The sequence below is a fragment of the Callithrix jacchus genome, chromosome 2 (genome assembly GCF_049354715.1).
Source record: "Callithrix jacchus isolate 240 chromosome 2, calJac240_pri, whole genome shotgun sequence".
Lineage (NCBI taxonomy): Eukaryota > Metazoa > Chordata > Mammalia > Primates > Cebidae > Callithrix > Callithrix jacchus.
Window position 1 is genome coordinate 39,086,629 of NC_133503.1, and position 16,722 is coordinate 39,103,350.

The 16,722-nt window shown below is 40.3% G+C and overlaps 1 protein-coding gene across 6 annotated transcripts in view; it reads left to right on the forward strand.

Moving 5' to 3' along the window:
• The window catches only part of LOC144580887 (uncharacterized), a 32,783-nt gene that overhangs the window by 4,625 nt on the left and 11,436 nt on the right, over window positions 1–16,722 (forward strand). For 2 of the 6 annotated variants that reach the window (XM_078361258.1, XM_078361265.1), the window contains exons 1-3: window positions 11,733–11,933; window positions 12,836–12,961; window positions 15,385–15,510. In XM_078361258.1, coding sequence (XP_078217384.1) covers window positions 11,868–11,933; window positions 12,836–12,961; window positions 15,385–15,510 — 318 coding nt within the window. In that variant the 5' untranslated portion in view covers window positions 11,733–11,867. Of the gene's footprint in view, window positions 1–3,532; window positions 3,698–11,732; window positions 11,934–12,835; window positions 12,976–15,384; window positions 15,645–16,722 lie in introns of those variants that run through there. The other 4 variants (XR_013531196.1, XM_078361270.1, XM_078361269.1 and 1 more) reach the window with 4 other exon arrangements.

The following is a 16,722-nucleotide window of genomic DNA, read 5'->3' on the forward strand; positions in this document are numbered from 1 at the left end:
CTCTACTAAAAATACAAAAATTAGCTGGGCATGGTGGTGCGCGCCTATAGTCCCAGCTACTTGGGAGGCTGAGGCAGGAGAATTTCTTGAACCCAGGAGGCGGAGGTTGCGGTGAGCCAAGATCGTGCCATTGCACTCCAGCCTGGGTAACAAGAGCAAAATTTCGTCTCAAAAAAAAAAAAAACAAAAAAAAACGTTGCCAACATTCCAGAAACCCGCTCTCCCTCTTTTGACTTTCACATCCTCTTCACTTTTGGAATTAACCATTCACCTGATTTTTAATTTTATTTTATTTAGAAAAGAGGGTCTCACTATGTTGCCCAGGCTGTAGTACACTACCCATTCACAGGTATAATTGTTGCAGGCAACAGCTTTGAACTCCTGGGCTCAAGTGATCCTTCTGCCTCAGCCTATCAAGTTGCTGGGACTCTAGGCATGCGCCATTGTACCCAGCTCAGTTTACCTGATTTTTATTTATTCATTTATTTATTATTATTATAATTTTGAGTCAGAGTCAGAGTCCTGCTCTTTCACCCAAGATGGAGTGCAGTGGCAACATTTCAGCTCACTGCAACCTTCGTTTCCTGGGTTCAAGTGATTCTCCTGTCTTAGCCTCCTGAGTAGCTAGGATTACAGTCATCTACCACTTACGCCCAGCTAATTTTTTTGTATTGTTAGAAGAGATGGGGTTTCACAATGTTGGCCAGCCTGGTCTTGAACTCCTGACCTCAAATGATCTGCTCAGCGTCGGCCTCCCAAAGTGCTGGGATTACAGGTATGAGCCATGGTGCCCAGCCTCATTCTTCAGGAAACTATGTAGCTCAATTTAGCTTCGAAGGATGTCTCTCCCTTTTTGGTACTGTGGGATCTTACCTCTGGTCACATCTAAAAAGCAGTTCTGAATTTCAGAATCTTTATCTTGGGGCTGGCAAGTGGTTTGAGTCTTAAAGGGAACCTAAATCATCAGGTGTTTGGAGGTGCTCAAGGTGGCTCCTTGGGAAAGGAAATGGAATGGAAATTCAAGAGCCCACGGCAGTCTCAGATAACTCAGAAATCTCAGAGGAGCATCTTTCAGGTCTTTTTAAACCAATGGAAATGTTGCATTCTGGTTGAGGAATATCCATTTGACCAGTGCTTAGGAAGTGAACATGCTAGAGGCACTGATACTATCTTCTGGGGCAATGCATCAAAGTACCAGATGTCATGGAATTTACATACTGGTGTAATTGCCCTTCAAAGTACCTGGGGAACAAAAGATGATCCTTGACTTAAGATGGTCCTGTGGCTTCAGACACCCTCAAGGCCTCTTGCATTTCTCCCATAACTGTCTCCAAATATGTGTGCAGATTCTTTAATTCAGCATATATTCTAACAACATACTTGTGTATAGGTACATATGTGTACCAGGATGTGTATTACTGCAATGCAGCATTATGATAGCGAATCTTAAAACTAGTACATTTATACTTGACTATAGTGCAGCTGTTACAGTACAAGTGAATTAGGTTTATATGCAGTGACCAGAAGGATCTCCAAGACATGCTGTTAAATAAACAATATGCAACAACTGGATTCCCAGGAAGCCAAGAAAAACCTTGTGTTTTGTATAGAGTTACATAGGCAGATTGAGGAAAAGTCCTGGAACGGTATACATTAAAATATAAACCGAGGTTATAATTGGAGACAAGTAGGAATTTTGGGAGGAAGAGGAAAGGTTAGCTGTTTACAGTGTACATAAAAGGAATAGATATTCCAGTGGTATTAAAAACAGAAATAGGCTGGGCGCGGTGACTCATACCTGTAATCACAGAACTTTGGGAAGCCGAGGTGGGCTGATCATGAGGTCAAGAGAGGGTGTGGTGACACGCCTGTAATCACAGAACTTTGGGAAGCCGAGGTGGGCTGATCATGAGGTCAAGAGAGGGTGTGGTGACACGCCTGTAATCACAGAACTTTGGGAAGCCGAGGTGGGCTGATCATGAGGTCAAGAGATCGAGACCATCCTGGCCAACATGGTGAAACCCTGTCTCTACTAAAAATACAAAAATTAGCTGGTCATGGTGGCATGGACCTGTAGTCCCAGCTGCTCAGAGGGCTGAGGCAGGAGAATCAGTTGAACCCAGGAGGTAGAGGTTGCAGTGAGCTGAGATTGTACCACTGCACTCCAGCCTGGCAACAGAATGAGACCCTGTCTCAAAAAAAAAAAGGAAATAATTTCTAGAACAGGCATGGAGGCTCACATGGGTATTTAGCACTTTGAGTGGCCCAGGTGGAAGGATCTCTTGAGGCCAGCTCCAGGTCAACCTGGGCAACAAAGCAAGCCACAGTCTCTACAAGAAAAAAAAAAGGCGGGGTATGTTGGGTAAAGCTTGTAATCCCAGCCCTTTGGGAGGGCAAAGCGAGTGGATCACTTGAAGTCAGGAGTTTGAGACCAACCTGGCTAACATAGTGAAACAACATCTCTACTAAAAAGTACAAAAATTAGCCATGTGTGGTGGCACACGCCTATAGACCCAGTTCTTGGGAGGCTGAGACTTGAGAATTACTTGAAATTAGGAGGTGGAGGCTGCAGTGAGTCGAGGTGGTGCCACTGCAATCCAGTTTTGGCGACAGAGTGGAGAATCCATCTCAAAAAAAAGGAAAAGAAAAGAAGAAAAATTTAGTTGGGCGGCCGGGCGCAGTGGCTCACGCCTATAATCCCAGCACTTTGGGAGGCTGAGGCGGGTGGGTCACGAGGTCAAGAGATCGAGACCATCCTGGTCAACAAGGTGAAACCCCGTCTCTACCAAAAATACAAAAATTAGCTGGGCATGGTGGCGCGCGCCTATGGTGGTGCCAGCTACTCGGGAGGCTGAGGCATGAGAATTGCTTGAACCCAGAAGGCGGAGGTTGAGGTGAGCCGAGATCGTGCCATTGCACTCCAGTCCGGGTAACAACAGCGAAACTCCGTCTCAAAAAAAAAAAGAAAAAAATTTTAGTTGGGCATATTGGCCTGTGCCTGTAGTCCTAGCTACTTGGGAGGCTCAGAGGGGCCTATGGATTGAGCCTAGATGGGGCCGTTTCCCTCCAGCCTGGGTGACAGAGAGAGATTCTATCTCTAAAAAAATAAAAATAAAAATAAACGTAACAGTTTCACCTGGGGAGGGGTTGTAAGGTTTATCTAGTTTAGCAGGGAAGTTCTAAGGTAAGGTCTGAAATACAATTTACAGCTTGTAAAGACTCCCCCTGACCAAGCACTAGTTGTAAAAGTTGATTTGAGACGAAGGAGGTGGGGACGTGTGGATACTTGTGGACCAGGTGACTGCTGAGAACGAGAGAATAAGCGGGGAGCCACAACTGCCAAAGAGCTCTCGAGGGGTTAGGGGAAGGCTGAGTCCTTGTCCCCAGATGGACGCTCTCCAAATGCCGGGAGGTGGAGCGGGTTGGACAGTCCTGGACTCTGAATTATGCTAAAGCACTCATGCTTTGACTCATTCTTTGTGACGTAGGTCTTTCTCACCAGTCAAGAAAATATAATCCTGAAGCAGCTTCCGGGCTGGCTTTAGCTCAGCGGTTACTTCGAGTACATTCTAGCCACCTCTCTAGGTTGTTCGGGACCCGCGGGCGCTCTCCAGCCCTTTTACTGCTGAAGTTCAGCGCCCTCTCCAGGATAAAAAGAACCAGGGCTCCTTGGAGAAAAGGCTGATTTTAGTACTGGGTAGGAAATGTAGAGATGGATGCGAAGCATCTCGTAGTGCTAGAAAGTAAAGAAGGACTTAAAAACCAAAAAGAGCCAAACTCTTAACTTTTAAAGTTTTTTTCAGTGTTCAGTAATGTTCATGTGTTTGTTCTAACAGTTACCTCTTTGTATACTTATATCTTCTTATCCTTTATGCCTGAGACTCAGAGAATTTTTTTCTTTCAAATCTAATGGATGTTCTAAGATAGACCTGACTTGATTATTCCATATAAACTTTTCTAGGTTTCCTTTCGATATGTAGACCCAAGTTTTCTTGTATTATAGTTTTGAGGATTACATCTGTTCCATTATTTTATTCTTCAGAGACAGCAATGTATGTTGGATCTTGGCTTCTATACCACTTTCTCTCTGATCCTTTGAATTGCTTTCTTGATTTTATTTTTATTTTGTTGGCTGTTTTAATACCTTTCCTTAATACCAGTTACTATATTTTAAGTAAAAGCTCTTCCTCTTTGGACATCTTATAATTTAGTTTTATTTTCTGAGATTTTTTTCTATTTCTCCTCCTTTTCTGCAGACTGTTTTCTTACTGTTTTTATTCTTTGTCAATTTATGTTCTGAGTTATTTTTGTGATTCTTGGTATTTTTTTCACGTTACCAAATGATAGTTTAAGGTTATTTAATTTAGGTTGGAATGTTGTGTTTTCATTTTTTGGTTCCATGGTAAGTTTTTTGTTTTTTTTTTTGCGATGGAGTTTTCCTCTTCTTGCCCAGGCTGGAGTGCAATGGCACGATGTTGGTTCACTGCAACCTCCGCCTCCTGGGTTCAAACGATTCTCCTACCTCAGCCTCCTGAGGAGCTGGGTTTACAGGCATGCACCACCACGCCTGGCTAAGTTTGTATTTTTAGTAGAGACGAGGTTTCTCCATGTTGGTCAGACTGGTCTCAAACTCCTGACCTCAGGTGATCCACCCACCTCGCCCTTCCAAAGTGCTGGGATTATAGGAGTGAGCCACCACACCTAGCCTTATGGTGAGTTTTTAAAAGATATAGATTTTTCACTCAAAGAATTTTAATATACTATGTCTGCAATTTTCTGTGCATTTTGAAATATTTTTTTTCCAGTTTCAGCAATTGCAAATGAGGCAGGAGTTTGGGTGCCTTACCAGCTTTCTTAGTTCAAGAGTGCCCTTTTGTTGATAGAACAAAATGTATTTTCCCCCCAAACAGCCCTTTTTTAGAGTGGAGCACTGGCTGATATCTTGTGATTTTGTGATTCTCTTTTATTTCAGTGGAATTTTTAATTTTCTTTTTCTTTTTGAGACAGAGTCTGTCTCTGTCACCCAGGCTGGAATGCTGTGGCACCATCTTGGCTCACTGCAACCTCTGCCTCCTGGGCTCAGGCAATCCTCCTGCCTCAGCCTCCTCTGGAGTAGCTGGGACCACAGGTGTGTGCTACCTTGCCTGGCTAAATTTTTAAATTAAATTAAATTATATTATATTTTATTTTAGTCTTGTAGAGATAGGGGTCTCACCATGTCTTGAGCTGGTCTTGAGTTCCTGAGCTTAGGATATCCACCCTCCTTGGCCTCCCATAGTGTTGGGTTTACAGGAATGAGCCACTGGGCCCAGCCTGGGACTCTTATTCACTACTTGCTTCCTTTCTCTTCACCATCAGCCCTTAAGTCTCCACTTTCCTCCTGCCTTTGCTCTTGCCTTTGCAACATTGCCATTTCCAGTCTCAAACAATTTCACCCCCTTTTAAAATATGTTTCAGTTCTTTCATCTACCAGATCTCAGACATATTGTCAGTATTTCTCCACTCAAGATGGGATTTCCTTTTTCTGGTGGTGGTTTATTCTTTCTGTGCAGTCTTGGCTTCTCTTCTAGAGCCTGGCTCTGTAACTGGATCTGCTGGTTTGGGATGTATATGCCATTTTATACAAAATGGGGTTTATAATTTTCTGTGCCTGTAAATTATGTTGTAGTCATAGATGGTTTTGTTTTTAGGATATATGGAGAGATTCAAATTTAGGTAACTGTCATTATTCTATAGGAATCTGGAAGCCAGAACATTTGTTTTTGTTTTCCATACAAAATTCTAATTGTGGTAAAATACATAGAGCATTAAATTTGGCATTTTAACCAATTTAAAGTGTTCAGTTCAGTGGTGGTAGGTACAGTCACACTGTTATGCAACCATCACCACTCTCCATCTCCAGAACTCTTCATCTTTCAAAACTGAAACTCTATACCTATTAACTAATAACTCTCCACTTTCCTCTATCCGTAATCCCTGGCAACTGCTATTCTACTTTTTGTCTCTATAAATTTGACTACTCTAGGTATCTCACAGAATATCTTACAGTATTTGTCTTTTTGTGACTCGTTTATTTCACTTAGCACAATGTTCTTAAGGTTCATCCATGTTGTATCATGTACCATGAATTCATTCCTTTTTAAAAAGGATCAATAATATTCTATAATATGTGCGTACTACAATGGAATATTGTTAAGATGGAGTGTTTTGTTTAGCCATCATCTATCGATGGACATTTGGGTTGTTTTGACCTTTGGCTATTATGAACAATGCTGCTGCTATGAACATAAGTGTACAAATATCTGTTTGAGTTTCTGCTTTCAATTCTTCTGGGTATATACCCAGAAGTGGAATTGCTGGATTTTGTGGTAATTCTATTTTTAGTTATTTGAGTAACTGCCATGCTGTTTTCCATAGCAGCTATATTATTTTACATTCCCACCAATAGTGCATAAGAGTTTCAGTTTCTCCACATCTTCACTAACACTTATTCTGTGTGTGTGTGTGTGTGTGTGAAGGGTGTGAGGTTGTATCTGCTGTGGCAGCTCATTTTAATCTTACTTAATCATTAGTGTATTTAAAACTGTAAATTTAGGCCGGGCGCGGTGGCTCATGCCTATAATCCCAGCACTTTGGGAGGCCAAGGAGGGTGGATCATGAGGTCAAGAGATCGAGACCATCCTGGTCAACATGGTGAAACCCTGTCTCTACTCAAAATACAAAACTTAGCTGGGCATGGTGGTGTGCGCCTGTAGTCCCAGCTACTCGGGAGGCTGAGGTAGGAGAATTGCTTGAACCTAGGAGGCGGAGGTTGCGGTGAGCCGAGATCATGCCGTTGCACTCCAGCCTGGGTAATAACAGTGAAACTCTGTCTCAAAAAAACAAAACAAAACAAAACAAAAAACTGGAAATTTACCTTTAAGTACTGCTTTAGTTATATTACACAAATTATGTCATGTAGTGTTTTATTCAGTTTTAAGTATTTTTAAAGCAGAGTCTGATCTAGTAACATGTTATTTAGTTTCCAAACATGTGGGATTTTATTTTAGCTGTCGTTTTTACAAAGGTTAATTTTAGGATGCACTGTAGTAGGAGAACATTGTGTGAATGTGATTGGATCTTTACAATTTATTGAAGCTTCTTTTATGGCCCAATACATGGTCTATTGTTGTGTTACATGTATATTCAAAAAGAATGCCTGTTCATTTTGGATCTACATATTTTTACAATTGTTTTTAACCTCATTTATATCCATACTATTTTCATGCCTATTCGATCTACAGTTCTTACAGATAGGTGCATGTTAAAACATTTCTAACTACAGTTATTGATTTATGTATTTTTTCCTATTTATTTGATATAGTTCAAGATTGTATTGTGGATGCATGTATGCTTATGATGATTATATCAATTTTCTACTGTTCAGTAATTAAACATTTTTAAGTTGTGAGATATACATGCAGAAATTTTATGCAGTATATACAAAGATTTAAATAAATGCTTATAACATGAATCAATATAATCACTACTATATAATCCTTATAATCACTACTAAGGTTAAGAAAACATTGGCAATATTCCAGAAACTCTCCATCTCTCTTTTGATTTTTACAACCCCTTCACTTTCTTTTGGAATTAACCATTCACCTCATTTTTTACCTTATTTGTTTCTATTTTATCTAGAGAAGAGGGTCCTGCTATGTTGCCCAGGCTGCAGTACAGTAGCCATTCACAGGTATAATCATAGTGGGCAACAGCCTTGAACTCAAGTGATCCTTTTGCTTCAACCTCTCAAGTTGCTGGGATTCTAGGCATGCACCATTGTGCCCAGCTCTATTTACCTGATTTTTGTTTATTTATTATTATTTTATTTATTTATTTATTTATTTTTTTTTTTGAGATGGAGTTTCGCTCTTGTTACCCAGGCTGGAGTGCAATGGCGCGATCTCGGCTCACCGCAACCTCCGCCTCCTGGGTTCAGGCAATTCTCCTGCCTCAGCCTCCTGAGTAGCTGGGATTACAGGCACGCGCCTCCATGCCCAGCTAATTTTTTGTATTTTTAGTAGAGACGGGGTTTCACCGTGTTGACCAGGATGGTCTCGATCTCTTGACCTCGTGATCCACCCGCCTCGGCCTCCCAAAGTGCTAGGATTACAGGCGTGAGCCACCGCGCCGGGCCCCTTAACCCATTTTTAAATTGGGTTATTTGTGTTTTTCTTGTTATGAGTTCTTTATATAAATTCTGTGTACTAGACCCTTATCGGATATGTGATTTGCAAACATTTTCTTCTGTTTTATAGGTTTTTTCCCTTTCTTTCTTTCTTTCTTTCTTTCTTTCTTTCTTTCTTTCTTTCTTTCTTTCTTTCTTTCTTTCTTCTTTTCTTTCTTTCTTTTCTTTCTTTCTCTTTCTTTTTCTCTTCTCTCTTTCTCTTCTTTCTTTTCAGGTGCCTGCCACCACGCTTGACTATCTTTTCACTTTCTTGGTAGCGTCCTTTGATAGACCAAAGTTTAATATTTTTATGAAGCCCAGTTTATCTGTTTTTCTTTTCTTTTTTTTTGAGACGGAGTTTCGCTCTTGTTACCCAGGCTGGAGTGCAATGGCGCGATCTCGGCTCACCGCAACCTCCGCCTCCTGGGTTCAGGCAATTCTCCTGCCTCAGCCTCCTGAGTAGCTGGGATTACAGGCACGCGCCACCATGCCCAGCTAATTTTTTGTATTTTTAGTAGAGACGGGGTTTCACCATGTTGACCAGGATGGTCTCGATCTGTTGACCTTGTGATCCACCCGCCTCGGCCTCCCAAAGTGCTGGGATTACAGGCGTGAGCCACCGCGCCCGGCTATTTATTTATTATTACTATTACTATCATCATTATTATATTTGAGGCAGAGTCTTACTCTTTCACCAAGGCAGGAGTGCAGTGGGGTAATCTCGGCTCATTTCAACCTCTGCCTCCCAGGTTCAAGTGATTCTCCTATCTCAGCCTCCCAAGTAGCTGAGATTACAGGCATGTGCCACCATGCCCTGCTAATATTTATATTTTTAGTAGAGACAGGGTTTCACTATATTGGCCAGGCTGGTCTTGAACTCCTGACCTCAAGTGATCTGCCCATCTTGGCCTCCCAAAGTGTTGGGATTACCATCGTGAGCCACCGTTCTTGCCCCCTCCATTTACCCAATTTTTATGATAATAATTTTATCACTCTTCTTTATATCTTTACCACTTATATATGAATTCCTGGGTGCTGTAATTTAGTTTTTCTATTTTGATTAGTTTCATAAATATAATTATACTGAAATGTTTGTTTTGCTTTTTTTGTTCAATAATACATTTGTAAGATTTATCCATTTTGTTTTTGTTGTGGTTACTATTCCATTTAATGAATATAGCATGATTTAGTTACTCATTTTAATATTGATGGATATTTATAGCTTTTCTAGTTTTGGATCATTGTCCGTAATAACTGAAACCCAGGAAAAAACATAGGTATTCACATCATATATGTATTCTGCTTCACTTCAGCATATATTTCTCCAAGGTACATACGTAGGAGTTGAACTGCTAAGTATTTAGTGGATTCATGTCTTCAGTTTTACTAGTTTGCTCAGTGGTTTTACAAAGCATTTCTGCCAACTTACACATCTACCAGCAGTGTATCACGTCCCCAATACTTGGTATTGTACAACTTTAAAAGTTTTTGCCAATTTTATGTCTGTAATGTGGTACCTCATTGTGTTTTCATGAAAAAGACAAAATATTCATTTTAAGTGTATGGAATAAAGTCACATAATCTATTTTCTTATTTAACCTTGAGTGCTGAATAGTGTGCATCTTTTTAAAATAATTTTTTAGATAAAACAGCATATTTTCACAAAAGTACCCAAACTACAAATTTAAAGCTCTATGAATTAATACAAAGTGAACAAAACCATGAAATCACCACATGTCTATAAATAGGACTGTTTCATAAAGCCCTCCTAGAGCCTCCTTTGGCCACTTCCCTCACACTTGGCCTCAAAGGAAAGCCTTAAGGTGACTTCTAATATTATGATTGTTTTGTTTTTCAACTTTATATTAATGGGCTAATAAATGACTGATTTTCTCATTCCTCATTATGTTCCATCCAGGTACTAACCAGGCCTAACCCTACTTAACTTCTGAGATCAGATGAGACCGTGTGCGTTTAGGGTGGTGTGGCTGTAGGCTCTCACTGTGTTTCTAGATTAATCTATTTTGTTGTGTGTAGCAGTTGCTTATTTGCATTGCTGCATGGAAGTTAAGTCAAAAGACTTAATACTTTTGGAAGTAGAAATAATTTGGAAAGCAATTTGGGCTCCTCAATATAGTATAGCTTATGAGAGCCACTACAGTGCTTAGCAAGAAGTTTGGAATATACAAAATGTTTACTATACTTTTTTTTTTGAGAGAGAGTTTTGCTCTTGTTGCCCAGGCTGGAGTGCAGTGGCGCCATCTTGGCTCAGTGCAACCTCTGTCTCCTGGGTTTGAGTGATTCTCCTTTCTCAGCCTCCTGAGTAACTGGGATTACAGGTGCCCACTGCCATGCCTGGCTAATTTTTTGTAGTTTTAGTAGACACAGGGTTTTATCTTGTTGGCCGGGCTGGTCTCAAACTTCTGACCTCAAGTGATCCACCTGCCTTGGCCTCCCAAAATGCAGGGATTATAGGCATGAGCCATTGTACCTGGCCTATACTTCTTATATTTGCAGGCAAATATATTTTTATATTTGACAAATTGCCTCTTAATTTTTGCTTGAGTTTCCCTAAATATAACCCCTTTGTTGTACTTATGTACACTTCCGTAATGGTGAATCAGTCATTTACATTGGTGAATGAGAAATTGCATATTTCATGAATGCATGGAATAGTTTATGGTATTTATTCAAAATACCATACTTCTGCTTCCAGGAAAACGAAGTAAATCTAATATTCCCTATTCATCCTGCTAAAGTAAAATTAAAACCCCAAAGCATATAAAACAAATGTAGTACTATGAAAGGCAGAAAAAGGCAGACCATCTAGGGACCTCAAGACTCAAGGTACAAGAGTCATAAATTTTTGTTTTTTTTTTCCTTTTGTATCCTAGATTTGGAATGGAAGAAACTGGCAATCTGGAAGTGCCAATGGATGCAGATTTTAAAAGCCCTAGCAAAAGTCTGCTTTCTCTATTCAAAGGACCAGGATCAGGAAGGGAGAGCTTAGCAAGACATAAAATTCTTAGACAATAACTATTCTACTCCAGCCAAACACCATACACACACACACACACATGCAAACACACACACACACACACTCTCTCTCTCTGTCTCTCTCTCTCTCCCTCTCTCTCTCCAAGTATGGCCCCACGCACGTCCGCAAAGGCTGAATAGGAGCCTAGACTTCCACCATTGAGTGGCTCTAACAGATTACCCAGGACCCCACCAAGGTGGTGTTAAAGACCACATAGAGGACAAGATTTTTTTTTTTTTTGAGATGGAGTTTTGCTCTTGTTACCCAGGCTGGAGTGCCATGGCACGATCTCGGCTCACCGCAACCTCCGCCTCCTGGGTTCAAGCAATTCTCCTGCCTCAGCTTCCCAAGTAGCTGGGACTACAGGCACGCACCACCATGCCCAGATAATTTTTTTGTATTTTTAGTAGAGACAGGGTTTCACCATGTTGACCAGGATGGTCTCGATCTCTTGACCTTGTGATCCGCCTGCCTCGGCCTCCCGAAGTGCTGGGATTATAGGCGTGAGCCACTGTGCCCGGCCAAGAGGACAAGATTTTTATCCATGCTGATCAGTAATGAAGTTCCCCTTTACCCCCTGTGACATAAAAATTAAGCCCATAGGTCCCCAGGCAAGATGAAATGGACCCCTTGTGGAGAAAGAGACCCCAGAATACTTTAAAAACTGGATTCTATGGCTTTGGCAAGGTAAGAGGTTGGTCACACCTCAACATTCACCTACCTCATTAACTGCCTCCAGACTTTCTTTCCTACAACTAAATGCCTGGGACTACAGGCGTGTGCCACCACTCTAGGCTAATTTTTTAAAGTTTTTTTGTAGAGATGCAGTCTCATTATATGGCCCAGGCTGGTCTCAAACTCTTGGGCTTAAGCAGTTTGCCCACCTTGGCCTCCCAAAGTGCTGGAATTACAGGCATGAGCCACTGCACCAAGCTAGAAAACTGAGTTTTAAAAGGATTAAGATTTTTATATCCATGTAGCTCTCTGTATTACTTTTAAAGTCTTTTGATTGTCCCGTTGGTTAAATGAAGATTATTTTACAATGACCCATGGTCCTGTTTTGATCAAATATTTTGAGTCTTTTAACATCTTTGACAAACATCCTCAAAATCAATCCTAAATTTAGGCTTTTGACTTAGAATTAACTTTGAAATTTTCTAACTGGGCCCCTAAAAAGTTTCAACAGACATATCTCTCATCTTATAGAGATATTTTAAATGATTAGGCTTATTTGGTAAATTATATAAAAACATTGTCAAATAATGAGCAATACTAGATCTTCTTTTAGTTACATTTATGACATGTCGTTGGTATAAATCTTTCAAAATTTACATAAATTCAGAAAAATCTAATGTGTTATCAGTCATAATTTTGGTTATTATCTTAAAATACTAAACATAACGTAAATAACTAAATGTTTTTATCAATTGAGAACTTTCATTAGATTTTAACCATAGCCATTCTAAGTTTTTGTCATCTACAGTTACTGTTTTGAACTTTTTCTCTAAAACCATTTGCAATAAGCTATAATCAAAATTGCTTTTTATGGAAAAGACTTTAACAAATTTGAATACAAATTTCTCAATTAGAATAACGAAGTTATTACCTCTGCGGAAGACTGGATCTCAACACCAGCAACTGACACCAGACTTAAACTGACTGCGCTCCACCTCATGACAGCTGAGGTGAACTGCTTGCTCAAGATGCTCGACCAGGCCTGTATTTTAACACACCCACTTTTGACTTATGACAAATTACCATTGCTATTGCCTCAAGTACCTGCATTATTGACTGATTACCCTGGTATTGGGAATATTATGTATTCTAGAAATCCTGTGTTGTAGTAAAATGCTAAAGTAACCCTCGTATTCCACTTTTAGATACTTCTAAAATTTCTCATCCTCTTCCAAATCCAAAATCCCTTTCCCAGAGCCTACAATCTGCACTCTAGATAACATAGTTAATCAAATACTCCTTGTTAATCAAATACTCCATTACCTTAAAGAATACCCCCAGACTCTAGAGAGTGACCCTCAGCAATTTGTATGGAATTTATAATTTCTTCCTTAGTTTAATTTTTTTATAACTATAATGGCCACCTCTGTTTCACTCTCCCCAGTTTTAGTTTTATTCACCACTTCTCTTACCAAACCCACTCCTTAACCCTTATCCTTTTGAGGTCATCCTCTCCTTAGATTCTGGGACTCGAACCCTTGCTACTATACATAACCACTGAATGCCCAAAGAAAAAAATATCAAACACTGACAACAGCTCCTGTTTGTTCAATATCATGCCTCTGCAGGCTTCTAGAAAGCTTGCAACAAAACCAGTCCATGGCTCACTCACATAATAGATACCTTGTTCATAAATGGACTTATAAATGAGCATACCCTTGGAGGTATAACTTGTACCCCTAGAGGATACACTTTCAAATATAGAACTGAGTCAAATCCCCCAGTTCAAGAACAGGCACACAGATTCATAAACAGCTGATAAGTTGACGAACTTTGCTTTCTAGGTCATTATATAGCCCCCTTTTCCATCCATCTCAGTCATAAAGAAAATCTTGCTTTCAAATAAGCTAAACGAGAGCTACTAAGAGGATATCAGGATATGTGGTAGCATAGTCTTTGGGGTATAATTTTCCTCAGCTATGGAGTAATACTAACAGAGATATGATAAAAAATGTGCCAGCCACCATAGGACAAATTGCTGAAAATACTGCAATAAGTATTGTGACACAACAAAACTCCTTAAATTCTCATGCTCAAGTGGTTTTAGACAACCAAATTGTACCAGCTTTTCTCATTGCTAAACAAGGGTGAATTTGCATGATAGCTCACACCACTTGTTGCACTTATATCAATATTATAGGAGATATAACAACCCATGTAAGTAAGATCACCCAACAGGCTAACAAGTTACAGGAGGCACAAACCACAGATTCCCTTAATGATGTTTTCAGCTGACTCACTGCAGGGTTAGAAATTACTTCCAATCCATCTTACAAACCCTTGTCATTATTATATCACTATCTTGTTCCTATTTTTGATCATCAAAGTATTCATCTATAACCAACTACTTCAAGTCTGTAGCTAAAACCAAAGTTATGGTAGCACAATACATAGAAATGACAGGCAACACAGACATAAACTTACCTTCTTAACTTTTCTGTTATTATGATTTTTCTAGTCTCAAAGGTTCAAAGGGGCTTAATAGCTGCCTGCCTCCTTCTTTGCCTGGCCTAAAATATTCAATTGGTTGTAAGTCTCCTAGCCATGTGAGTCCCACTGAGAGACCAGATAGACCTGGGGCAGGTATTCAGACCATCCTGGGAACAACATGGGACAAGGCAAAAAGTTTGGCTATCAGTGCTGGCTATAGCAGATTTAAGCCTAAAGCCAGAAAGTGTGAAATTAAAATAAAGTTCATAAGCCCCAGGTGAAACAAAATGGACTTCTTATGGCAAAAGAGACCCCAGAAAACTTTGAAAACTGGATTCTATGGCTTTGGAAAAGGAAGAGGTCAGTCACACAGCAACACTCCCCTACCTCGTTAACTGCCTTAAGACTTTCTTTCCTACAATTAAACAGAAACTGTCTGGAAGACTTTTCCCTCAGTCTCAAGAGACCTCTTGATGTCGTGGCCGACCTCCCCTCTTTTATCGTGGTTTCACCATGACTGCTGACCAGCCTTACTAAACATTCCATCCTGATGCTGACCATCGACCACAGACAGATTGCAGCTAGTCCGCAGAGGCTATGCGCAAGATACCTTTGTGTTCTGTTTCACTTTCTTATATAAAGAGCCAAGTTCCACTTCACTTTAATAGTAAATCTCCATTCCAAAATGAACATGGAACATATGTAACATATATGTTTATTCTCTCTGCATGCATTAGGGTTCTCTCAGAATATTCATAGATTCTCCTGTAAACTACTGAATATGTACATATAGCTCATCTTATTGGGAATAAATCCCAGCTTCTCCCTTTTGTCTCTGAAGCAGATGCTTTTGGTTTTGGCTGGATGTTTCATTTTTCAACCTGCAGATTGTAAACTTTTATAGGAAATAAAACTGTCTTTTTTCTCTTCTTCAAATCTCATGATCTTTTGTTAACACTTCCCTTCTCACCAGTGGACATTATATGAGAAGACTGGACTTAGACCTCCACCCGACGGTAATGTGGCCATCCTAACTGTGGTGTCGGGGAGCCAGAACTTCAATGCGCCTGGACTTCTGCCTGTACCTGGCGGTAATTAGGTGACATCTCCTTCTTTGTTCCCCTTTCTCCTGCCTGAATAGTATCAGAGAAATCCAACTAAAACAGGACCAGAGTAGCAGAATATAATATGAACATATCTAGTCTCCTGGGATTACAGGCACACACCACCACTCCCAGGTAATTTTTGCATCAGTAGAGATGAGGTTTCACTATGTTTGCCAGGCTGGTGAATGTGTTTCTTAATCATATTCATCCTTTTTAGAATGATGGTGGCTTCTCAGAGGTACTATTGGGATCACCTTCAAGTTCTGCAGAATATTAGACATTTTTTTTTGAGACAGTCTTGCTCTGTTCAGGCTGGAGTGCAGTGGTGCGATCTTGCTTCACTGCAACCTCTGCCTGGAGGGTTCAACTGATTCTCCTGCCTCAGCCTCCCTGGTAGCTGGGATTACAGGTGTGGGCCACCACACCCAGCTCATTTTTATATTTTTAGTAGAAATGGGTTTCACCGTGTTGGCCAGGCTGGTCTGGAACTCTTGACCTCAAGTGAGCCACCCACCTTGGTCCCCCCAAAGTGCTGGGATTACAGGGGTGAGCCACTGCACCCAGCCCAGAACAATCAACTTTCAGCCTGATTCTTAAGCATGGGCGTTCATGATCATGTTTGTCATCATAAAATAATTTGATTTCTCCCTCACTGCCAATTTAATATTTTTACATCTATTTTATTTTTAAAAATTTTACTTTTGACACATGAGATGTAATTAATATTTGTTTTTATAATGAAGCTTCAGGTTTGCTTTTCTTATAAGTGACCTTTCATGAATATTGACTTCTGTTTTCAGAAAATTTGCTATTCTTATTACCTAGTAGTTTTTCTTTTTTTTAAATTTTACTTTAGGTGCATACTATATCTGGCATTTCTCCCCATGCTATCCCTCCCCTTCCTCCCCTTCCCTCACCATGCCCCACTGTCTCTCCCCTACCCCCGCCAACTGCCCCCAGTGTGTGATGCTCCTCTCCCTGAGTCCACGTGTTCTCATTGTTTAACACCCACCTATGAGTGAGAACATGTGGTGTTTGGCTTTCTGTTCTTGTGTCAGTTTGCTGAGAATGATGGTTTCCAGATTCATCCAAGTCTCTACAAAGGACATGAACTCATCGTTTTTTTTATGGCTGCATAGTATTCCATGGTATATATTACCACATTTTCTTTGTCCAGTCTGTCATTGATGGGCATTTGGGTTGAT